Source organism: Castor canadensis, chromosome 4, assembly GCF_047511655.1.
Source record: "Castor canadensis chromosome 4, mCasCan1.hap1v2, whole genome shotgun sequence".
In the NCBI taxonomy this organism is placed as follows: domain Eukaryota; kingdom Metazoa; phylum Chordata; class Mammalia; order Rodentia; family Castoridae; genus Castor; species Castor canadensis.
Genome location: NC_133389.1, coordinates 113,656,263 through 113,682,656, shown reverse-complemented (window position 1 = coordinate 113,682,656; position 26,394 = coordinate 113,656,263). Strand labels below are relative to the sequence as shown.

At 41.3% G+C, this 26,394-nt stretch overlaps 1 protein-coding gene across 21 annotated transcripts in view; it reads right to left on the bottom strand.

Moving 5' to 3' along the window:
- Tanc1 (tetratricopeptide repeat, ankyrin repeat and coiled-coil containing 1) overlaps positions 1–26,394 on the bottom strand; it is a 259,962-nt gene that overhangs the window by 71,021 nt on the left and 162,547 nt on the right. For 14 of the 21 annotated variants that reach the window (XM_074070867.1, XM_074070878.1, XM_074070870.1 and 11 more), the window contains 7 exons: positions 25,156–25,342; positions 12,998–13,261; positions 8,042–8,164; positions 6,714–6,995; positions 5,584–5,735; positions 3,115–3,346; positions 1,357–1,523 (listed from right to left, as the gene is read on the bottom strand). In XM_074070867.1, coding sequence (XP_073926968.1) covers positions 1,357–1,523; positions 3,115–3,346; positions 5,584–5,735; positions 6,714–6,995; positions 8,042–8,164; positions 12,998–13,261; positions 25,156–25,342 — 1,407 coding nt within the window. Of the gene's footprint in view, positions 1–1,356; positions 1,524–3,114; positions 3,347–5,583; positions 5,736–6,713; positions 6,996–8,041; positions 8,165–12,997; positions 13,262–18,665; positions 18,683–25,155; positions 25,343–26,394 lie in introns of those variants that run through there. The other 7 variants (XM_074070873.1, XM_074070874.1, XM_074070880.1 and 4 more) reach the window with 5 other exon arrangements.

Below are 26,394 nucleotides of genomic sequence, written 5' to 3'. Positions count from 1 at the left end.
GGTATCTCTATTTGTGCATCAGATGCTGGGGCTGTGTAACTCAGCCAGGCCAGGCAATCTGAGACCGCCCCTCCCTCATCCCCCCCCCCGCCCCCGATTCTGCCCCTTGATAGCATGTGGTTAAAAAAAAAAGCTGCCTGCTTCTATATTGCATGCTATCATTTTTAAAATGTATTTTAAGTAAACTTTCAAATGGAAGTATATCATGAATATACTGGTGCACAAATCATAACTGTAGTGTCACTAATTTTTACAAAAAATTTCTGGTACCTGGGCACCAGAAACCACATTACCAGCCCCAGAAGCTCAGTCCCTGCCCATCTCTTCCCCATTCCAAAGGCAAACACAATCCTATCACCTAAGAGCAGAGAGGAATTTTGTCTGGTTTTTTTTTAACTTCCCACTCTCATTTCTGAAGTATTTAAGCACATGTCCTTCTTTGATATAGTGATTGCAGGAATAAGGCAGAGTATAGTCATTCTCCCTTTGCATGGATATTAACTGAACCTCTGAAAACTCAGCCAGGAAGTGAAATATAGGACCCGGTTTTGATCTTTTCCTGAAACCCAAGTTATGCTTATTGAGTAAAACATGACTGAAAAGTGTATGAATCTTTAAAAACAAATATCAAGTTCAATTGAGGTCTATTTCCAGTTTTAATGATTCAAAACATAACTTGAATGTTATTTTTAAAAAGACATAATCAAAAAAGAGCAAAAATAAAAATCTAATGTCTAAATGTCTTTCCTGAAAAGGGACAAGTATAGAGAAAGTTGATGGTTGATATAACTTTTGGGTTTAAATGAAGGTGAAGATGGAGAAGGAAAACAAAAATCACTCGCTGCAAATGATAGAGCATATTGAAGTTTTATGAAAAAACAGGTCTCTCAGAATAGGCCTTAAAATCTTTGTCATCATTCACTTTTCCTTCTGCCCCTCCCCCCCAAAAAAACCCTACAGAATTGGGAGTATACCTTAGTGGTAGAGCACGTCTTTAGTACTATGAAACAAAAGTCCCACTTCAAACCCATGGAAGTAACTCCAGTAAATCAGCTAGCAAGACACCTCAGCCAGTGAACACTGAATTATGGTAAACCTGGCCTACATACTGCTACTTCAGTAGTGCAGGAAAACAACTTAATACTGATAGACACTTATCTGACACATTGATAAATATGCCTTGGAGGTTATAAAGGTCAGAGTGTTGCCCATTTGGGGCTCCCTGGATTAATTTTTCAAAGTCTAGCTAGTTTTCAATTCACTGAAATGGCTTTCAACACTTTAAGTTATTAGTATTTATCACTGTAGAGCTAGAGTATGGTGACTTGGTTAGAAATTTGAGAACTGTTTTGTTACCTGAAAATTTGCTCTTACAGTCACAATCAGCTTCAGCCAGGCAGGAAACTTAGAAATAATTTTGGAAATAAATGAAGAAAGCGTATCTCCATAATCAGGTTTATGGAACTCAGCTTCATTTAAACCATCTATCAAAATAATGTATTCTTCTTCAGGAATTTTCTGCTCTAAAGGATAAAATCAATTTTCAAATTAAGGAATTATACATTTCTATAAGATGGCACCACCCAGTTTATTTTAATGCACAGTTTAAAGTGTTAGTAAAAACTAAAAGGTTTACATATGGTAAAGGACATGGTTTTCACAGGAGCATATTTTTTATTAAATTTATAATGAAAACTGGAGTACGGAGCCAAAAGAAAACCAGCTCTAGCAAAAACAGTTTTCAGAAACACATTAGCAGAATCTCAATCATATATATAATATGTTAGCTCTTCATAAGCCATTGTCACTAGGGTGTCCTGCAGCAAAGATAACTAACATAGAGATCAAATCTGGAGAAGAGTCTAGGTCCCCTATTAGAACTCCTCAGTGACCCCTTCCCCCTCTAAGAGCTAACAATAGGCCCAAGCCATAGAGTACTTTACAGATCCTAGAGCAGGGTTCTTTCCCACAAGCCTAAGTCTAGTTTTCAATTTGTTAGGGCCAGCTTTCTGCCCAGGGAATGGAGAAAGGATGACATACACGTTTTGATCCCTTTCCCTGCATCTTCTGGCAGGAGTGCTATGTAGGCAGTTAAACAATCACCCAAAAGGTAAGGAACAAAGGGGAGGGAGGATGGAAACCTAAAGGGCCCCTAATGCCAGTAAGGCCCCTGCATTGTGGAATATTTGGGGGCAATAAAATAAAATAAAATAAAATAAAAACCTTTAGAAATGGCTTTACATTTCAACTCATCTGAGTAGGGCCCTGAAGAAAACACACTGGAACATATCCTGCCTTCAATCTACTTATTCCCCTGCTACCTAGGAGTGGAAAATACATACACAACAGTCATCTGAACAGCTTACAGTTATGTGGGGACATGCTTCCCTGAAGTATGAAGGGCTGTTAAGCTAAAGACAATTAAGAAGCAGATGCAGAGAAGCTCTCTGCCTAGCCTTTTAGCCTAAAAGCAGGACATAAATCTGAAGAAGTGTCCCCCTAGCCATCTCTACCAGGAAGGACAGAGGTTAATCAATGGGGACAAGTGCACATTCCATCAGCTGAAGAAAACATTAGAGAAGGCTAGGTTATAAACCTTACTAACTAGCCTTTATCTACCATTCATTTCCCTATATATTTGCCTTCCTGAAGCTTCCTGCCTCCAGAAGCCTAAAACTGTCTTCCTTGTCTTGCCACTTCTCTAAAACTTATTGTTCTTTGTTGAAGATCTTTAGAAGCCAGAGTTTGAAAGCCTCTGCTTTGAGTTACCTTCTGCATGCATGCAACTTGCAGGTGTTAATAAATCCCCTTGGTAATCTGTCTACTATTGTTCATTTCACTCAAATATCAAACCTTCAGAGGATAGAGACAGTCTCCTCTCCCCTACAGTTACAAGTGTAACTGTTCTTTGGAACTGTTGCATTGTAGAGCTCATTCTGATTAGAGATGTTTCACTGAAGACTCCATCATTGAGGGCATGGGACCAAAATGTACTGACTCATTTATATCCTGTCCCAGGCACATCAGTGCTGAGATGACCACCCTCCTTCTAAGAACCACCTGGGCATCCTGTACTGCCACTGGGGCAGGGGTTGGTGGGCTGCTGGGAAGTACCGTTTCTCAGGATTGTGAGTGGCTCCAGCACTCCCCTCTTGAAAGCGGCCACAGGGTCCTGCACACATGATCGGAGGCTCAGCATGCTCTGCAGCTGGGGCTCTTTGATTAGAAGGTCTCTGTAGGTGGTGAGTTGATGGGACCGGCAAAGCAAAGCCGCGATGCTGTGCACAAACTCAGGCACCAGGCATGTGTATGTGTTGTCAGCCTGGCAGTAGTGATAGGCCACCACCTATAGGGGAAGCAGAGCCATCAGCATTACTCCACCCTCTCCACAGCTCCTTCCATGACCTCAAACAAGAATGCAACTCTGCCCTTCACTGAGATAATAAGATGCACTGCTTCTATTCCTTAAAACTAAGCCCAGTTATCTTAATTCTTTCATTTATTCCTTTCTTCATTCATGTGGTTTGCTAAGTTCTCTGCAGACCATTCACTGCAGCCGCAAATCCACTTTGATCAGTACAAAATTCAGCTCAATTTACTCATCATTGAATGTAAATTTGTAAGTCATTCGTAAAATCTAAAGCTTCAACTGGCTTAGAGCAATCCCAAACAACCCCAATGCTCCCAACATCACCATTTGATCTGCAGTTCTGTTCTCAGGAACAGCAGCATCTCTTTAGGAAACCCTCTGCAGATCCTCAGAAGCACATAATCTAATCAGTGGCTATGAAATCTGTGAAGTCACAGCTGCCTCTTCCTCCTGGCAGGAGGTGCTCAAGTCCTGAACCCCCTCCCCACACCCACACTTCTTCAGGGGACACTAAAAGACAAAAATCAGCAATGACCAGATTTCTGCCTGTCATGTGAAAGGCACAAGAGGGGAGGGAGGAAGCTGCTGAAGCGTGGAGAGGATGAGGAGAGGTCCCTCTGTTAGACAGAGCTGCTGCAGTAGAAGCAGGGTATTGGTCAGAGACCCAAGGAAAAGAGCTAAGGAAGAGTTCTTAGCACACTATATGAAAATGAACCATCTTACACCTTCCCATAGGAGGGTGAAAGGAAGAATGGCAGTATGAGGTAAGGAAGACCCACTGTGTGAAGTGCAGTGTGCTTTCAGAAAAGTCTAATCATCACTGTCTCATTCAGCTCTGCAATCCTTACAGTGAGTAGGACAAAAACCACTGGCCACAGTGCACAGCTGAAGGCCATAGATACAGGTTAAATGCCATGATCTGGGATGAGATCCCAGGGCTGCACTCTTAGAAAGCAAGTGGCAAGAGAGATGTGGAATGGCTTTTCTCAGGCCAAGCTGGAACTACCATGTGACTTTGGTTTAGATTATATTTATCAGCAGCGCTTAGAGGAATGCTGACTGCCCTTCAACTCTCTCCTGGACAGAGATTAGCAGGCCCATGGGGCCCCCAATAAGCTTTGCAAACCACAATGAGATAGCTGGTACCACAGTCTTGCAGTGTTTGACAGAATCATCTTGGCAATCCAACAGTGGGTCATGAAATCAATCTGCAGCTACAGCTGCTGCTTTTTTTTTTTTAATTTCAAATAAAGTGAATTTAAATTACAGAATATATGTAAGAACAAGCCCAGTTCACTAATGCTTTTCCATTATGTGCCTGAGTGCTGGATCTCCAGCATTAAGATATATTTCTTAGTGTGGGTCACAGTCTAAGTGGTTTGAAAAGTCCCTATAGCAAAGGTGGTTCTGAAGCCAGCACTGCATCCCTCATCTCAGATCCCTGCTCATGACTAGAGAGCTGTCCTGAACCCGTGCTCAGAGCACCAGAGCTATCCATGTCAAAAGCAGCTTGAGGAGCAGACAAGAGGGTCAGGGGCCCAGAGCAGAGCAGAATTCCTTTCAGTTCTCCTACACCAATCTCACCTCTGGTGCCCTCACAAAGCATCCCTCATCACTGCTGCCAAAGAAGACCCAAGTGGCTCATTAGGGCAAGGAATATAACCACTTTAATGCAGGAAGATGGCTTGTGAACCAGCGATGGATGCGGAGCAGAAGGAAAATTTCAGAAAGTTTTCTATGACCACACCTTTAGGAAGGGGAAGTCAGCCATGTCTTTTTTAAAAACTTCCCAAGAAACCTCTGGCAGAGGATGCAGGGCACCATAGCCCCTCTTCCCCCCTCACCCCCCGCCAGGCAGCAGAGAGCAGGCAGAAGAGGTTTGGGTCAGTTAAAGGCTTTCAACCTCCCAAATCAAAGTACATGCACTTGTAGGAATGGATTTGGGGTGAGGACACATGATTTCTCCTGTTGCTTTGAGAAACTCTTTCAACCTACTGTTTCAGATGGACAAAAATCCACTGCCAGTGTCTTTAGATATTTATTTTCATTAGTACATTTTTTTTGGCATACTCTATGACAACTTTATCAACAGTTATACTTTAGCACCAAGCAGTTGTTTTTATTTTAAGATTCCTTTTCCTGTTCACTTCTCAAAACCAAACTAGCAAATCTCTCTCTACCTGGATGGCTCCCATAAAACGAAAGCAAGTTACCTTAGAAGCAAGGTATTTCACCGCATCCTCTCTCAGCCTCTGGTTTTCAGAAGTGCTAGACCCTGGAGGTGTTTTTGCCATGTTGAGAACACTTGTGGAAGAACTCGGTGAAAGCAATGGAGTGAAAGGAAGGTCCTGGGTGGGATCTGACACTAGAGAAAAGATCCACTTCATCATAGCACCAGCATACAAGTATGACAGGATATAGAGTTTATTTCTGGATTAGACTCAGGGAGTATTTTAATAGATAATGAGTGAACACAGCTCCATAGGAGAGGTCCAAATGAGCACATCAACCAATGCAACCCCATGTCCTCTACACAGATCCTCCCCTGGAAAATGGCTGTTGCTAGTTTCCTTTACTCTTCCTGATTTGAAAACAAAATCTCCCATGGCTCCCCTTTTTTTTTTTTTTTTTGTTCACCATATTTAAAGACACCTTTGGATTTACTGCATATAAAATAAACAGTGAACCCAGGTATAGTTGTGCTTGCCTGTTATTCCAGCACTCAAGAAGCTGAAGCAGGAGGATCACAAGTTTAAGGCCAGCCTAGCCTACACAGTGAGAACCTGTCTCAAACTCCACTCCCTCTTAAAAAAAAAAAAATAGTGAGTAGCTGAATATTTGGCAACTCTATCTAATGTCTAGCTTAGTTCTTATAATTTTACTAAATCAAGTATAGAAGACAAATGATGTGGTGAACAGAGTACAAAGAATTCTGCATAGAAAAAAAAGAGAGAGAGAAAGGGGAAAGAGGTTGTCCCCCCAGAAAACCTGCATTAGATTCCATATGAGTTGTTCTTCTAAGAACCCAACTCTTTTGCTTTAGGACCAAAACTTCCCCAGGACACTTGATCAGGCCTCCCTGCCCCCCATCTCTGCTATGTAAAGAGGAAGATGTCAAGAGGCCATCAGGGAATGGTGGCCTCACCTCAAGTTGCAGCTAAATACATACATGACAGATATGGAAGAATTCAGATAGCTCACTTCACACATGATTGCAGACCTGGTTCAGTAGCTAGAACAACTTAAGGAAAACTGGCAATTTATAGTCTACCCAAACAGCAATTTCCTCCATCTATTTTATGTTCATGTAATAAACTAGACAAATACTTAGTTGTAGACTTACTTTTAGGTGATGCACTGGGGCTGTTGGATGCAATCTGCCGCATACGGCTTCCATGGCAGCTCAATGCCACCAACTTGGAAATGATGGCTGTCTTCCCAAATCCCACATTTCCAACAATGACTGCTCCTCTATTTTCTGCTGGGTCTCTATTCCTCAAGTTTTCTTCTATTTGGTGAAAGAGCCAATCCCTTCCCACAAACACAGAGTCTGTTGTAATGCTTGGTACTTCAAACAGCAGAGGTTTCAGCAAAATGTCTTGTGGCTTGTAAGGAGCAAATCGTGCTTTAAAAAAAAGATCATTATTTTAAAAGACTGTCGATTTCATATATTAAGAAACTCAAGATACCAGTGTTTGTGTGTCTTTAAGTATTTCTAATCTGGTTCTATTAATATTTCTGTAATATTTCATTTACCATATCCAGTTGGTCCCAAGGAGTATACTATGAAAATGACTGTAGTCCTTTTGTCTGAGTCATCCTTACGACTCAAGGCAGACACCAAGAGAAAGTAATGCAAAGGGCCAAACCATGTCTCACTGGTTTATCTGAAACCACATGTAAGACATCCCTGCCTAAGATGCAAACACATTTTCTTAGACACAGAGGCACAGATTTCCTCTGGGTGTGATGGTGCTTCACCCATGTAGTGATGCATTACAGGCAAACATAGGATGTGGTTGACATGGTCCAAGGAACTGAAACAAAACTGATCCTTTGTTAGTAGCCCCCCCACCCCGCTCCCCAAAAAAATCTAACAAGTGTTGAGCAGAGGTGTTTTTTTTGGGGGGTGTGGAGGGGGGCAGAATGCTGGTGTTTGAACTTAGGACCCTGTGGCTTGCTAGGCAGGCACTTTATCATTTAAGCCAAACCTCCAGCCACTCCCTCCTGCTTTTTTTTTTTGCTTTAGTTGATTTTTTAGGTTTCATGTTTTTGCCCTGGACTGGCCTTGGACCGTGATCCTCCTACCTATGCCTCCTGCCTGGTTTATTTGTTGGGATGGTATTCTTGCTAACTTTTTTCCTGGTCTGGCCTTAAACCGTGATCTTCCTGATCTCTGACTACTGAGTAGCTGGGATTACAAGTTTATACCAGACCCAAGTTATTTTTCAATGTCGGAAGAAATTTAATCACAAATTTTAAGAAAGAAGTCCAAAGCTATTAAGAATGATCTTCTAGCATACCTTATACTTTATTTTTAAAGCACATGTTACCTTCACATGTTATTATGTTTTCAAAACATTTGGTTTCTATGTTGATTATCAGAGACTTCCAGTGTCTAGTGAACAAGTGTATCACATCTGCTGTGACATGGAATGGAAGGATAAATACCTTTAACTTCCTGTGCCCTACCTCCAGCCGTATTGTGCCATGGTAGTCTAATTGACGTCCGGAGAGGAGCATTTCTCTGCCCATCTAAATAACTCAGGTCTTCCAACTTGGTAGAGCTCGTTGCTGTAATATAAAACAGAAGCTTAGTTTAATGTCATACCTAAACTACCCTAAGTTATAAATTACCAATTTATTTAGTTCAGGCTTTCAACAAAATTTATTTGAAGATATTTGTCCCAGTTTATTTTCCCAGCAACACTGATAATTGGAAAGTGGTAAAAACCAAGCACTACTCATTTTTAAAGCAAAGTTATGTTGATACGATTGCCAGGTCTCTTCACTGTTCCTGGAAAGAGATAGACTTCTTCATAAATTTTTTGTGAAGATACTTGACAATCATGTATCACACAGTGAAGCTTCAGAACTTACTGCAAACACATGGCATGGGACTTGATTCTTCTCTGCATCTCTGGGACGATTTCTGCTGTTTGGAATTCCAACCTTGTTAACTAAACGAGCATCATAGCACTCAGAACACTAAAAGCCAGCTTTTGGCAGTAAAAGTGCAAACACTATCTTAAGCTTCCAATACACACATATATAAATTGTATTTTAAATTATGCTATATTATATATGTGTGTATGTGTTTTTTAAAATTCTAGAAATGAACAATCATGTTTATTTCCGACTAGATCGGTAAGATTCATAGCATGTACATACTTATTAAAAAACATTAAGTATCATTCACACATGCATACAAGTTGGATTATAAAAAACAACTAATGAAAAATAACTTTGTAGAGTCTCAGCAATCTCAGAAACAAATAAACACACATTTTTGCCTTTAAAAAACCTTCTTATTTATACCCTGGGTCAAAATGAGAAGAATCTAAATGAAATTAACCTAACCTGGTTTTATAGATTAAGAAGTCCAACATAAAGTACTACTGTTCTTAGACAAATTATCTCCCAGCATAGTAAGATGCACACATTATTTCAGGGAAAATGAGGAGTGCAGAGGGAGTTGCATTCCAAGGGCTAAGTTTTCTAAGGACTGGGGAAGTCATTAGTGGACGAGGATGCAAGGAAATGAAGTTGATATGGGTTGTCTATCTTCTGAAAGCCCTGTGGCTACCCCACAGGCTCAGACCTAGCAACCAGTTGCCCCCAGGACCATCTGTCCTGAGCCCTTCCTACTTCCCCTAAGGTTTCTATCATTCTTGTCTTCATGTCCACACCACTCCCTCTCATTCTTTCATTTGACAAGCACCTGTGGGGTTCTGGACCTGACTCAGGGATGCCCTGTCTCTTCTCGCTGCAACCTGAAAGGACAATCAAGCATGTGCCCTACCTACTTACCTTCCCAGGCAGCAGAGAAACATCTGAAACTTTGCATCATTAGAACATAAACCTGTGCTTCTGCACCCTTTTGGTGCCTATTCACTAATTACACACCACACACATTTAAGAGAAAGCTCTGCACATAACCAGGAACCATGTAAATCTCTCCCATTAGAAAAAGTCAGCTAATTCCTCATGCAGAACTTTCAAATAGACCTAAGGTAAGCTACAGCTTCTCTCCAGGTCCTTCATAACCAGGGTGCGTGAAACTTCCTGAAGGGGCAACAAGACCACCCATGTGCTCCCCCAGGCCCTCATGTCTCTAGGCTCCCTGTAGAAACACAGCTTGGAACACATCTGGAGGCTCATGCTTGATACCATGGACTCGGATTCTCCTTGGCATGCCTTGTAGTGAAGGCATAGCTCAGGCAGGAGAAGCCATCTAGCCACAGCCCATAATTCAATCCAGAACCCAAACAGCCAGGGTGCCCCACATACTACTTTTGTCCCTGAGAATACTAAGACTCAAAGATCCTCAAAGGGGTTTCTGTTTCCCCCTTCCCTGACTCCTTAGGACCTAACATTCAATTTGTAATTCTGTGACAACTGAAATGATTAAAAATGTGACTACAAAGGATATTCCAAACAAAGAACTTCAAGAAGCCCTAGATGCAGGAGATGGTGAGGTTTCAAGGGCCTCCGTTTTCAGATTTCCAGTCGCCAGAGCATCAGATAGCCTCAGCCACTCCCCCATTCCACTGTTGAGTTTCCATTTCAAAGGCAATTAAGCTGAGCTGGAAGTTGCAGCAGGACTGCAACACCAGCTGCAGCTACCTCTGCTTTCTGAGGTATCTTCAAAGCCATAGAGACACCTGAGAGCAAGTGCAGTGACAATTCAGCTGCTTAGTTATGAGCACACCCAGCACAGCAGGTGACCTGGACTGTTTTGCCCTCTCACAAAGGCCTGTGGTAGATTCTCAGACATCACCAGTTCAAGAGTCAGACACATATTTAATATTAAATATTCTGGGCTGGGCTGAGAAAAGTCAGAGGAAAAGCAATTGCATGCTGCAGTACACCTACTGCCAACATTCTGCAATTAAACTATGCATTTATGTGCGTGCACACTTGCACACACTGTGGCACATTTCAGGATTCTGCAGGAAAGAGGTGTTTTTTGGGAGGATAGGTGGGGGGAGTTCTGTCTAACTTAAACAAAGAGCAACATCTGGAAAAACTGTAAGTCGTAGACTAACCTATCAAATGTAAATGCCAGTAAGTTCAGGGCAATTACCAGGTAGTGTTTCAAGGAAATTGGAACTCAATTGGTAATTGTGTTTGTTGGTTTCCTGGAGAATCAAAGACAGTGTTCTATTCAGAAAGTATTCAAGTTTCCACTCAGAAAGTATTTCAAAAGACAAAATAGTCAAAAGTAGCAGAAACTACTGCCCAACTTCTAGATTAGCCAAGATATAATTTTAAAGGCTTTACGCCCTGCTTTTTAATAAAGGGAAAAAGTGTTCATGTCATTTCATTTTGATGTGATATACAGCATTTCAAGTCAATCTTGCTCTAACAAATACCTTTACAAAGAACATCTCTGGGTAGTGAAACAATCTCCAATCTGAGCCAATTTAATTTACAATCTTTGACAAAAGTGTTCACTATGTTGCACAGTTAGCAGACAAGAACAGTTACAGTTCTTTGTACCAGGCTCAATGACCATGAAAACTGGTAATCTCAGGAACTAGTTTTGCACCCTCACCCCGGGACTCCATCCTATGGTGTCCTGGTATCATTGTCAAGTGGCAATTTGTTTATGTGGATCTGCAAATATGGTCCTTCACATTTTACTTCAATCCTTCTAACATTGAGTGTTCCCTGTTTGCAGCAGTCTGCTTTCTAATTACTAACCAAACAGTACTGAATGTAGTTCACACAAAGGAATCTTATCTTTTCTATGATCCTTGAAAACCTTTTTATTCCCTCAAAGGAGGTTCAACGTTAGAGGTAGGAGGATGGCAAATGAAGAAACTACCAGACGTCTAGCTTGTTAACAGATACCATGAGGTGGGGCACTCACCTTGTCCCTTTCAAACTATGCATTTACTTTTTAAAGCATGCAAAACAGGAGGAGAAATAAGGGAACCCATTAGGCCAGGTAGTCCCTGCTCAAACCCAAAACCCACCCATTCCACAGGAGGTCAAGCTCAAGTGCACAGACGAGAGCTAATGAATGAGCACAGCAGAAATCAGACAGCTCTGCTCATCATCACTGCATCTACTGGACAGGCTCTGCACACACCCACTGTCACTTCTCAAGGCAGGAGAGCACAGAAAAGAAAATCCAGCAGAAAACACAATCCCAAAAGGGGGGCTTTTAACAATGCTAAAATTAATGTATTAATGTGTTTCCTAATTTTAAAACAGATTGATTACATTGAACACAGATTTGCTATTTTGTGGAAGAAAATAAAGCTGTCATGTTCTGGGACAATACAAGTGACCCATTCATTGTAACGAGGTAAATATGGCTTAAGATGGCTTGAGCGCAACATGTTACGTTCAAGGGGTGGGACTACAGTGGGAGGACACGAAAGCTTTTGGAAGCACCATCAGTCAATGTGCATAATGCTCTCTAGTGCTTCTCTCTGGCAGACATGCCAAATCCCTCTTCTGGAACAAGGCCATTTTGCTTCCTTTGAAAGTGAATTAGAGTTGTACCTCAGAACTTTTCCATTAAGGACATTTATTTACCCGCTGCTTCAGAGTTCCATCGTAAAAAACACCCAATAGCCAGAATGACCTAGCACATCCCCAAGGAGCAGTATAAATTACAGAAAAATCCTTTGATGTAGGAAGAGAGAATCTGGGTCTGTGAGTTAGTAGGGGAGACATTTTAAGTGCTACATTGGTAACAAAGAATTACCTTAACAAGTTTTTCTTCTACGTTCAGTCCAAGAGTGTGTGATATAGAAGCATAAGACCTTCAAAGCAGGCATAACAGCTTAAGATGCAGAGTGTGCCCCCACCCTCTCCTTTCTTGATGGCCAGCTGCTGACCAATCCAACTATCAATGCACACTGCCATTTGTGTTCTTTTTCTTACTTCCAGCTGCTACATCTTGCTCTCACTTTTACTGTGCATGTTTTAAGCTTTGAGCTCTGTTATAACTGAATTATATAGAAGCAGCTGATCTCCCGTCTATATGACAGGCTTCAATCATACAAAAGAAAGCATTAAAGTTAGAGTTGAAATTCTTTGAGCTCATGTTATATTAATGACTTCACTCTAAATAATTCTTGTTTACCCAGATGTAATAAGAAGCTATACATTTACTCAAGCTTATAGCATCTACTAGTTTTTGAACTTTCTTCCCTTATTTATAAAAAGAGCCAAATAGTCCAAATCATAGATTTAAAGAATTCCAGAAAGAAAGGGTCACTGAAAGACCATTAAGTGCAGCCTTATTGTGTTTACAGATGAGTAAACTGAGGCCTAGGAAAAAGATCACAACACTGGCTTGTGTCTGGATCAGATTCCCATTTGAAGACAGTGAACACAGGGCTCCTCAGACTTGGTGAGATAAGCTTCCAGGGAGAGGTGTGGCCTTACCTGCAACTGAGTTGGGCCGTGGCATTATTAACGAGCTGGAGCTCTGAGAATAAGGGACCGGACCATCTCCAGCTGAGGATTCCGCCTTAGGCAGCACGCTCTCCGCTGACCCAGTGGTCTCCTCTTCTGCCACTGGGGAGCAGTTATCTGCCCTGCGATCATGAAGTACTCCCTTCTGAACCCCTAACCTTAGGCTTCCATCTTTATTCCATTCCAAACTGGAGCCACTCCGGTCATCGTTTTCGGATGAACTTGTAATTGTGGCTGAAATGAGAGACCAAAATACTTTGAAGGAGGCCAGGCACAGCTGGGGCTGTTGAGAGTTAAAATACATACACTACCCTCCCCAGGGTCAATGGAAAGCTTTTTGGTCCACACAGATTTTTATCAAAACACGTTTCATACAATGTATTTTGGTAAATTAAAAGAATGTTGCTTATCAAGGGAAATAAACTGCTAAATCACTCTACAGGAAAAGAAAAAAAAAGACTGATAAGAAGATAAGGAAAAAGCTGTCTAAAAGTATCTGAGACTTAATAGTAAATCTATATAACGTGGATATAATGTATCCTGTCTTTAACCAGGATAAATGCTCATATTTCATTCAAATTCTTTGAATCTTTAAAAATCCCACCCAAATGATTATTTGTTTGGGGCGGGAGGTGCAGACAACACAATAGTTAATGAAGAAAAGAGCCAGGAGAAAAGCTATAGAAACAGAAGTATAATTATAAAGTGAAGCAGAGAATCTGCTCCTTAAATTTAACATTTATAACATTTGTTCATCATGATCCAGAGAGCTCAATTTGCCTTGTTCCTTCAGGGACACAGAGAGGTCTCTATGGGACCAGTGCAGAGAAAGTACCAGCATGGGGAAGGTATGCTATGGCTGCAAAATTAAAGCTTAACCTCTAAGCGAGAGGGGAAGAAAAAAAAATACAAACAGTATGGAAAGGGGGGAGTAGAAAAAACTTTTATAAACATCTTGACAAAATATCAGAGGATTTTGATAAAGGAAAACTGCAATATACTCACCCTACATAGCTTCTACGAATAGCTACTCCTAAGGTACAGCTGCATGGGATCCCCTGAAACCATGGGTCACCTGGGCCACTCCTGATGCCCCACTGTTGACCTAATGCTGGTCTGTGTCCTTGAGGACAGGGGCCATGTCTACTGATCTTCTATTTGGATCCCAGCAGCCCAGGCCTCTGACTGTGAGACTGGCAGATAAAAGAGTGCCTGAGACCCAGCTGCCTGGAGGGAGCAGCCTCATCCACACACACTGTATCAGCAGACTGGTAAATTAGCTCAAATAGAGTCAGATATTTAGGATCAAAGGGTCTGAAGTGCACATTTTTATTTTTACAAAGCACTTTAAGGTTCAAAAGTAAAGACAAAACAATTTCCTTGCTGTGACCACAGGACATCTAAGATTTTCCTTGCTGCTGCATCCTGGACTTAATAACCTTGGTCTCCTCCCTATTTAAAACCCCTTCTATACATGGAAGATCCTGTAGAGTAGGCATGGCAAGCCAATCTTTTCCAGCACAGCAATGGCACACAGTAAGTACTCAATAAATGTTTGCTTATTGAATGGAAGAACAATGAACAACTTCAATTTCAGTTGTGACCAAGAGACACTATACCTCAGTAACCTTACTGTTGCTTGTTCAGGACTGTTAGCATTATGTCTCTTAAATATAAGCTGATTTGGGATGGGATCTGTCTCACCTTCAGGGAGCTCATAGTTATTATTCCAGGAGTAATAAATTCTCTGGAATCAATCACAGCCTTGTTGTGTTTTTAAATGGACAGTTGATACAAACTTCATTGTAGCAAATATGATTCATCATGAAACTGCTGCTGGTGTTGGTGGTAATACCAGTAGCTAATATTTACTAAAGATTCATTATATGCCAGACTGTGCTAATGCTTTACAGGAACAGTTTTAATTTAGTAATGAGTTTACTATTTATGGCAATTATTAATAGTAACTGTTAAGTTGAAAGCATAAAAATAAAGACTTAATAATACAGACTAAAATAAGTCCAGTGTTTAGAACTCTGAGTTCCTTTCTGAAACGTATTATAATAATTTGGGTTCCCAGGCTATTCCAACATCTAAATGAGAGAGAAAAGTTGAAACTGGGGGTGGGGATGATTGGCTAGGTTTTATTGTTATGGTTACTTGGGGGCATCTGCTCTTAAGCTGAAAAACAGAATAAGGTATGTTTTTCTTCATTTGCACTCCCCAAGTACCACACACTTTCAAATCAAAGCCTCAAGCATCTGACTCCTGACTAGAACCTCAAGCAGCAGGAACAGGACCACCTACTTCCTATTATAAGTGACAGCATGGGACAGCAGGACTTGCAGCCACAGGACTGAAAGGCCCCAGGAACAGCTGGAGACAGCTGGAAAGCCTGGCCTGGGCTCCTGGAGTGCAGGGCAGCCTGAAGGCCTAATTCTCATAATGAAGTGAGGGCTCCACATGGTGCCTAGGATCTGATGTGTGGAAATTCTTGGGTCCTGGCAGTGAGAGGAAGGAACATAGGTAGAGAAGAAGGTGTTGAGCTGTAGGAACAGTGGCTGGGAAGAGAATTCTCAGGTGGGGGTGGGTAGCCATTTCATAAAGAGGGTTTCACAAGGTCAGTGTTTACTGCAGGACCTTCTAGTGAGGAAGAAGAGGTAATCCTCCCACTGCCAATAAAAAGATCACATCAGAAAGGTGGCCCACTGTCCACATTCACCAGGGTGCAGGCAGGCAGGGAGGTGAGAGGCTTAGAAACCCCACTGGGATTATCCCACTGCACAAAGACTCCCCCCTAATGCAAGACATGGTCCAGCCCACACAGCTTTAAGCCCAGGAGTGGACATTCATCTTATCTCTAAGAAGGTCCCAAAGCAGAGCTAATAGGGGAAGATAAAGGCCAATGTGTCTGGGTTCCTGTACACCAAAGTAGCACAGAGAAGCTGGCTCTCACAAACATCAGGCTACTCAAAAATACTTATTTTCCTTCCAAGCTAACAGACATGCAAACTCCTAGTTAACACAGGGTAACATAGCACACTTTGTGTACACACACACACACACACACACAAAACCACAAAACAAAATAAAAAACCCCTAGGGCAATGTCTTAACTATGATGACTTAGGAAAAAAACAAAACAAAACTAAAACATAAGTGCTATTTGACATCTTCCAAAGACTAGATAATCTTTAAAGTTCCCTAACAACTAAAAAATTCTAACACTTTATTCCTGCAACTAGCTGTGCCAGGTTTTGTCAACTGAGGCTTGTCATCATCACTCTTTACCACTCTTCCAACATGTTGAATTCTGTAACACAGCAGGATTTGTTGGCTGTAGGTTTCATTGAGCTGTCGGGCTAGTCTGTGCTCTGCAACAAGACGTTAAACCAAACTTGGTGCTACTCACGGATTCACTTGTGTGTAATATGTAGTTTGTGCTGTGTGTGCAGTTTGAGAATTTCTTTAGCCCCCAAAACAGTCTTTTCTTCCCCTGAAGTTACAGCACATTCAACAGACCTGTTAGTACACAGGGCAGAAAGACTTTCAAAGCTGTTTCCTGAGGTGTTAGGGTACACATGTGATCATCACCACAGTGAGAAGAGGTGCCCAGGCTGGGAGCCATCTACCCTGCTTCACAGATACAGAGACAGACTTGGAAGAGATTGACTGCACAGGGTTCGTGGCATATCCAAAACCAGTTTATCTCACTGTTCACTTAGTGTCCTTTTGAAGCCCCCTTTGCTTGCACAGGCACGACACATAAAAGAAGTTCTGTAACTATCTGTGGCTAAAAAATAGTTTGAAGTTCACGAAGTCTGCCTTGTTAAGAATAGTCAACTCAGTCATCAAATGTTTTGTAGGAAAGGCTCTGCAATAAAACTCTTTTCCCTCTCCTCCTCAGTTTTTCTTTACTCCTTTTTTGCCTTTTGAAGACTCTTTTTATGTTGAAAGTACACTTAAAATCAAATTAGAAAAAACAAAATCAGTGTAGGTCTAGGGCCAAATACTTTGGTGGGATCTAAATCAAATTATAGGTTTAAAAGAATATCAAGAAGAAAACTAAATGGATTACATTATGAATCCAGAATTTTTAGGAACTAAGGACCAGTGAGATCAAACATAAGCCACACACAGCAGAATTCTCTTTGAGCTATGGAAATGACAAGAGATGCAGAGTGTAGAGAGCTCAGAGGACCTGGATTTCAGTCTGGGCTTCTCCCCTTTAGAAGACCTACAAGGCAGTATGACTCTCCAGACCCAGCACCAGGAAGGAAGATTTCTGTCTTTTATAAACATCACCTATGCAACTCCTTGTGTGTCTCTTTTTCCACTGGCTACCAAAGAGAAGTTAACAATAAAACTTTCTCTCCACCTACTAAAAAAAAAAAATGAATAAAATCACAAGATCCTGATTCCATCTTTTCTCTAGCTTTTATTTCCTTTCCCTTACTTATATCTTCACAGGAAAAGAAAATTCTTGGTTTACTACATACCTACATGTGACTATTTCTCACATACTGGGGAGGAATTAAGTATAAATAAGTATCCTTAGGGGATAACAACAGTGAGTAATACGCAAAATATACAGTGCTTACTGTGTGCCAGGCTGTTCTTAACTCACTGATTCCCCAAAACAGTCCCATAGACAGGAAAGTCCCGTAACACTTAAAGTGTCTCTGTGTCACAGAATGGTGCTCCACACTGTTCTGATTATGCACACTATTTACAGAAAATCTGGGGCATGTCCTCCCAGATGCATTTATAAATTATGCACAGGTACTACCCTAGTTTACTATACTATTAAACATTGACTAAAATACACATTTTAAATGATGAAGGAAAGAACAGAAATTATAACAACTTTCTTAAAGTGCTCCATAGATTGTCCTACATTCTCAATACTCAAAATAATGGCTTTATACAGTCATTTGTCCTTCCCTGGGTTTGGAAAAAATCAGATATGAGGGCGTACTTAAAGTTCCTCTTAAAATTGAGTATAAGAGTGATTTTCTCCCCATTCAACTAAAGAAAAACAAAGTAATGCTTAAACATTTGCTAATTTCCATATTCAGCTTAATAGTTGACAGGAAAAGTTTAAGTTTAAACACTGAACCAATGAATTAAAGATCAAACAAGAAAGGAACATAACTGTTGCATATTAAAGTAGGAGATGGGGATAAATAAAAAAGCAAAATCCATCTACTGCAGAGACTGTCTTCTTTGACCTAAACAAAAGAAGACCACCAACAAGTTTAGAAAGTTACATTTCACTTGCAACAAAGCAAGTCCGAGATCACACAAAGAACAGAGACAAGTGAGGAAGCAATGTGATAGTTCTCTAGTTCCCTGGCCTGACAGGTCTTGCTTTTCTCCTTTGTACTCATACCTAACAGTCATTCAGGTTGTCAGGCTACACCTGGATTTACCTGAGCCACAAAGGCTGCACATAGGTGAAACCAAGCTACTTTAACTTTTCTGGGCAGGAATGGTGGACTACATGTCTCTCCCATTCCCACCCCAGGCCCATACCACCTGCAAACTAAAAGCTACACACAGTCCCTGGCTCACCTACAGTCACAGCTTTTAATTTCCCTCAGTTCAACAAGGACAGGGGCCCAGGAAGGCATACTACCTCACTTGCCTGGAATGCCAGATGGACTGACCAGATGGGGTACCCCCAGAAACCAGCTCCAGGGGCTCTCTGGCTTCTCCTTCTGCAATGGCTCCAGGAGGACAGCTTGGCACTTCTGGAGAGCCCTGTCCCTTCTGGCGTTGCGCTGGCAGCCCTGTGCATTGAATTGTGACAGCCAGATCTCTGTACCAAATCTCCAGCTCAGTGCTTGCTGGCATTGCGCAAGGTATGCTCTGCCACAACATGCAGCAAGGCCAGGGACCCCAACATGGCTCCCAGCACATTCATCAGGCCTTTTGATTGTGGAAACACCTAAAGGAATGGCTGGGGCCAGGGCAGCAGGGAGGGGGAGGACTGGACTGCCTCTCTCAACAAGAATACTGCCCCAACTCAGTCTGGCACAGTAGGGAATCGTTTCCGGAAAGGTTTAAACAATGTGACATGTTCTAGAAGAGCATGCTGCATAGTGCTTTGGTACAGCTTTGCATACTATACACTGGAGCCTTTAGTGACTCCCTGAAGTTCCAGACTCTTTGGAAAAGCCCCCAAGGCATTAGTGGTTGGTATTATTATTCAACTACAGCAAGCATCTTTCATCAGAGGTGTCCATTAATGTCACATTTTATACTCTTCTCAGCAACGTAGTCTCATAGGTAGACAAGTTTTGAAAACAGATTATCGTGCCTTATCTTTATTGTTCTAGCACTGAACAAACTTGCTTCTGGAAAACAGTAGGTGCCCATAAATGCATGTTGCACCAACAGAACAGCCTGAAGGATCCAACCACAGTGTGAATAAAAGTACAGCAGGCACTTTGCTGAAGAGAATCATTGCCAAGAATTTCTTTCCCGCCATTGAAGGTATTGCCAAATTATATATGTAAAGAAAAATTTTCCTCCTTCACCCAAGAGGAAAAAGAAGCTTCTATAATTAAGGATGATTTTTAAATTGCAGGCAATGTAGCAAAATGAATATTAACCCAGATTTGAAACACTCTAAATAGTTATTATGAAATCAACTTCAAACTATTTCAATTTAGTAGTGTTTGGGGGGGGGCAATACAGGGGGCAACAAAGTGACATTAGCATAAAATCAAAAGGGTAGGATTTACAACGATTTAAAAATGAAAAGGAAGTATAATTAATTCATTTTGTGTGCCTTTGCATCTGATCATCTCTCTGGGGACACAAAGTCCAGGAAATAAATGATCTAAAGCTACCTCTGGAATCACTTTCATTTTACAAGCTTGGGAGGAGGCAGGAGAGAGTCAAGAAAGATAAAATTAAAAAAAAAAGTTACCCATGATAACTAAGCAAATATTATCATACTCCAGCAAGCAGCTGCAGGGTATTAACCACATGTCCACTATTTTACTGTGAGTCGCTCTTATAAGAGAAATGTTTCCATAAAAGTATTCCCAACTAAGTTTATACCTGCCTCCACTTCAAAGGAACCAGAGGAAACGAATGCCAGCACCTGGAGGAAAGGAAGGGGAGGAAAGGCAGTGAGCAGAGCTGAAGCCTGCACACTCCATCACCCCACTTTCCTGGTGGAATGTGGTGACTCGTACTTTTCATCTCAGGTGTCAGTGACCAGACAGGTCTTTGGGGGTACATGTCAGGTAGCCACTGGGCCACATCTGTGAGTCCTACTGCTTTCAGGGAGCTGTTCTAACACCACCTTGCAAGAGGAAGCAGATGCAGGTTTTCACACAAATACTTCAGCATTTGAAAATCTGAACAGATCAAAGTAGACAGTATCAGAAAGGAATGGGGAGAGGACTGGTTTTCAATAGGATCTACCCTCAGATTTTTTTCTTTTTTATTAGCATACATTAAATAGTACAAAAGGGTTTCACTGTGATAATTCTGTAGATGTGTACAGAGTACTTTGAACAAGTTCACCCCCTCTATTATGTTCCCTTAACTCTCCTTTCTCCTCCCTCCCTTTTCAAACAGTATTTGATGGGTTTCATTATGCTATCTTCATATATATATATGCACATATATATATAAAACATACTTCTCAGCCAGAATTTTTATAACTGCTACCTCCAGGTCTTTCTTGGCACATCTATTAATGGACAGGAAAAAAATTTTTTAATCTGGTTTTGTTTCTCCTCATCCAGTGTCTATCTTCTTCCTTCCTAAATAGAGAAATAGCTCATTTTCTTGAAACAAGTATGCACAGATATAATATGTTTATCGTCATTTGGACATAAAACATATGTAACCCAAAAAAATGCTCTATTCCCATTATTTACAGCAATTTTTTAAAAAGTCAGAATGATTTTTATACATGTTTCTATGATTATATATTTTTTTCTAGGCCAATATTAATGTAGTTTACAATTTTCATTTGTAACAGAAGCAATTCAAAGGAATGTCACTAAGAAAAAAATGTTTTCTCAAGCATACAGAAAACACCTTTAAAAGCATACTTCTTTATAAAGTTTTTCTTTCCAAAGCAAGCAATTGAAAGCTATTTTATGGTGATTGTGTAGAACTGGGTTTCTCATTTGGAAGATTTTCACATTGCAAATTTGAAAAACAGACTTCTCGTAATGCCAATAATTTTAATATGTTAAGTAGTAAGGAATTTTACTTAGAAAAATAAAAAAGATATTCATAGAGAATTCAATTAATCCTATTCAGCTTAGATAATATTTCTACATGACAGAATTATTATACTCCTAAAGACATTTTTGTTGGAGGAACTGGAACCTCTTGAAATAGGATAAATTGGCACTCCCCTCTGGATAACATAATAAAATTTAAAGGAGGATGAGAGGAGTCTATTAAGCCCTGGCCTCCACAGAGCAAGAGTGGAAGGGGCCCACTAAGTTCTTTTAATGGTCACTGGCTTGCCCTTTCTTCTGCCAAGCAGAAGATAAGCAGGGCACCTGGGGCAGCCCTGAGGAGGCTGCCTGGGCATGTGGGAACATAGGCTTCCCATCCCTGCCTCTTCTGGGCAGAAATATTTAGATTAAATATAGACTGCATGCCAGATGTCAGCTTAAATAGTAAGGGGAAGCCAAGAAATTTTTAAGGATGGGTTACCACTGTCTGAAATGTCCCCTGAATAACATGTGCTACTACCGTGCAAGAACACTGCTTTCAGCCCAGCGCTATCCCAAGCATATAATGCTGAGGCATCTGTATGTGCCTTGTAAAGCCCACCCCAAAGCCTTTGCCATCCAACTCTAGCTCTATTCATGAAAAGCCTTAAACTACTTAAAATGGAAAACTAAATGGAAAGGTACATCCTCCCCACTCCAGGACTTATGTAATTTGGAACATAGATCCTCACCAGCCCATTTCACAAGCTGTTGCCAGGTCTTCCAAAGCAGGATGCCAGGGTGCCTTACTTTCATCTCTGCCTGCTAGGATCATGGTGCTCTTGAATATTTTACTCTCTTAAACATTTAAGATGCCCAAAAGCTGCTATCACAGGCTGTATTTTATAAAGAAAGTATGTTCATCAGGTGGCAAAAGACACCATACAACCCTGGCAATCACAGAACCGCAAGTGTGTCACTGATACGTGCTCCACTAAGAGGCATCGGAGCCTGTACACCCTGCACTGATTGCAGAGGAAGCTCTTTCCATCTCTGGCCCACCATTCCTACCTCTTCAAACACCTGTGGCTGAAGTCTGCCTAAAGAGGAAATTCTTGCTTCTGTTCCTTCTCCTCCCTACCACACCTCCCTGTGTGCCTTGGCAACAGGTTCTAATTCCATAGGTCATGGAGGAGAAAGAACAGAAGCACATTGTCAGTGGCACACTGCTTCCTTCTCATCCACCTACCACCTTGTACCCTGTAGGAGAACAGCTAATGCAGTGATACTCATGACTCCAAGAGCTGGGGTCCTTCACGAAAGAAGGACTCACCAACTCCGTCCTTACTCCTCCCACCTTCATCTCAATTTCCACAACTTTTCACTGTTAGCTAAGTTAGGGACCATGTTGGCTTGAGCCAAGAAACAAAGGGCAATTTCAATGCAATGAAAGGTACTACTTTACTATCAAGGCAGAGCTTAAAACACAGATATTCAAAAGTGTGACAAACCAATTTAAATTGGGAATCCTACATAGTTCTTTCTTTAACAACTAATGTTCCCTCCTTCAGTGCAACTTGAGAGCAGCAGCAATTCTTTCCTTAATTTCTCATTTCCACCACTGGGATAGAAAGCCAGGAGGGAGTTGGGAAAATGAGGCCCCTGTCAACTAGCATGTACAAGGCTCTGGGTTCAATTCCCAGAACCTCAAAAAAATTAAATAAATAAGTACACTGAGGGAAAATATTGAGGAGGCAGATCATCCTAGGACTGGGTAGACTCTATTAAATCAAGTATTAGTTAAGAGTCTCCTAGGGCTAAACCTCTCATAGATAATACTGAAAGCCAAACTGGAACCTTTTCTTTCCAGTTTTAAATACTCGTAGGTAGAACTCAATGGTAGAACACACTTGTCTAGCAGGTGCAAAAAGCTGGGTTTGATTCCCAGAACAACAAAAACAAACCAAAACCAAAAAACAACTTTTGAAATTTCAGCACTGTATCTTAATGTGTCTATGTGGAGGGGAGTAGCAGCGGGGGGGGGGGGGGGGGGGGGCAGATGGATGGTTCTGTTACTGAAGAGGTTGTAACTGTCGGAACAATAACTGACTTGTTTACAATCACATGTATGTAATGTCAATGCCAGAAACACACAATGAAAACAAAAGCCTGCCCAAAAATGGTACTACTGGCCAAATTCTTGAAGGAAGATAAACCCTCTGAAGGAGATGACATTTCACAAGGGCTAAGAAAGCTGTGAAGAAAGTCACCTGGTTACCAAAGAATTCACACCACAGAGCTATCAGTTGTGAACAATTCAGAAAGAGATAGGGCATGAGAAAGGAAATCACCCTGGAAAAAGTTTGTTGAAGTAGACTATATATAGCAGCCCAAGTAGCAGGGTAAAAATGTGAATGTGGAGTCAGCTGAATAAGCTTGGTGGCAGGCCTTAAAGGTAAATGAAAAGGATTTGGATTTGCTACAAGAGACTCTCCAACCATTCATAGGAAATGTCTAGAATCAGCTAACCTGTAGAGACAGAAAGGAGGCCGCCTGAGTAGGCCTGGGGAGCTTGGAGGAAATGAAGACTTCTAACAGGTGCAATGTTTCTTTAGGGGGTCATAAAAATGCTCTAATATCATATTGTAGTGATGGGTGCACCATTTTGAATATACTAAAAACCATTCAATAGTTTAAATGAGTGAATATTATGGTATGTAAGTTGTAGCTTGATAAAGTAATTATGACAAAAGGAAATAAAAACCCACTGAAGGGTGATACCAGTGAAAATAGAGAAGAGGCCTCTATTCTAAGCTGAGGGGTACCTTACTAAGCTATAGAGAGGTCTACACAGAAAGTCCATAGACTGATCCCAGAATGCTTATGGGCAATTGGGGGCAATCTTCAAAGTCCGAACTAGATGAATCTGCCGCTTGGTCTTTCAAATTACACTTGAAAGAAATTGCAGTGACGTAAGAAAATAAGGAGCTGAAATATCATTCCATTCCATTAGATTTTATATCGATGTGGGAGTTTGATAAATAATAAAACACAAATAGCCCTCAACATATGTACACAACCCACCAAAAGGGAAGGCATTATTGTTCAGAAGAGCTCCACTTTGAAATCAAAATACAATCACAGAGCAGAAGAAGAACACAGCAGTCCCCTCCAGGATCCCACCAGTTTTCCATTTGAAAGGCACCAAAGCTGAAGACCTAAGTTACAGACACACCTGAGTCCACCTACAGAATTATACAGCAATCTGTCTGGGATGGGACTTTTAAACTCCCTGAGCGATTCTAATCCACACCTGAGTCTAAAACCTACTGAATTAGTTTTCTTAATTTCTAGAGAAGGAAAGAAGTATGCAAAGATGTCAATTAGATGTTGCTCAAGCCACCAAGAACCTGTCTCTTGACCTTGGAAGAACCATACCTATTGCATGGTATCACGTGGGGCTCAGGAAAGGTTTCTGTAGAAAATTGGTTTGGTCAGATCCCAAATAAGAAACAACAGAAAACATACGCCTGACCTGTGCCAGGGAAATAAGTGACCCTGAAATCGTACTGAGAATACTTCTTCATATGCATGGCTTTCACTGTGCTGCTATTTGCTCTAGGGAGATCTGGTGACCAACAAATGGAATTGACTGGTAAGGAGGGAGGATTTTTGTAACTTCACAGGCAAGGTTCAATCTGGAAATTTTTCTTACTATGTGAGCCCAGTGTTATAAAATAAAATCAACGAACATGAAAGCTGGTGCTTCATTCTCTCCGCTGCACATAGCCCCATTGCTGTCAACAAAGAACAGGGCAGGCCCTGGCAGACTGACCTTCACAGACCATGCTAAACCCCTCTTAAGAAGTGTCTGGTGAGTGCTCTGGCTGATGTGCATCGAGACATTACATTACCGAGCAGTGTGCTTCTTACCTATAATTCCACTGTCCTTGCTTTCCAGGGTGGAACTAGGGCTGCTAATGGTCTCACAAGGACTTTTGTTGGCTGCCGTCTTGCTGACACAGCTATTCAAGGTTGAGCAGGGGCTATCGGTGCTAGGAGATGCGGTGCTGCTTGTTAGTGTGGAGCAAGGACTGATGCCTTGGCTCAGAGCTGTGCACTGCAAGACGAACGGAAGGAGGAGTTAGCATGGCTTACACAGGACGCTTCAACACATGCTTTGTTTTTGATACTAAAACAATAAAACTAAAAACAGTAAAAACGAAAAGCAGTTTTTCAACTCTAGGGAGAGAATGGATATAGATATGTGGGTATCTATCTATCTATCTAGTCCTCCAAATGCTGTAAGAGAAGTATCTTTGTTCTGTTTCTTTCTTTTGTGACTTTCTTTCTTGCTAAGTGCAGACTTAGCAATAACTTAGTGGGAATGCACATTTGTAAAACAGAAATGGCAAACAGGCACACTTCCTCTTATTTAAAGTCTACAGAAGATAAATGGGTTACTTGACCTCTGCATGGAAAACCTGGGGACTCTGTTTTTGTAATGTTTCATGAACACAGCAGCCTGATTCAATTCCTAAAGATTTATGGGCTCTGCATTTAGAGAAGGAGACTGGTGACCACTGCAGTCTCAATCAACCCATGATACCTTCACTCAGAGACCCTGGCAGGGGGCAGAAGCTCCCACTCCTCATCATTATCCACACACCTCAGAGGTGGCAGGGGTTACTGGCTGCTACTCCCTTGAATAGGGGAGTACCTTCCCAGTAGAGGAACTATCAGATCTCATCTCATTTTGTCTCTGCCTCATCTCATATAAATCTTTCCCTCACCCCACTGACACCCCCACCCCCAAAATCCCAACAACTAAAAAAAAAAAAAAAAATCACAGGAAAGTATACACCAAATGAGAAAAAAATGGAGCTATAAAGATAAAAGCGTATCATTACAAAATAATTCTTTTAGCCACTTTAATCCATGTAGCCACTATTCTCCAGGTATGACTAGAAAGTGAATGTGGACGTTTTCTTAAGTTTGCTCCTTTCTGCTTTTTCCCCTCCCCATATACACTGAAAAAAACAAAAGAACAAAAACAAAAACAAAAACCCCAGAAACAAACTCTTGCAATAAACTTCAATGACTTCTCCACTGATAGGGGCAGAGGGATGGTTATCATTTCATATCACTTCATTCATCCCCTGAGCAAGTATA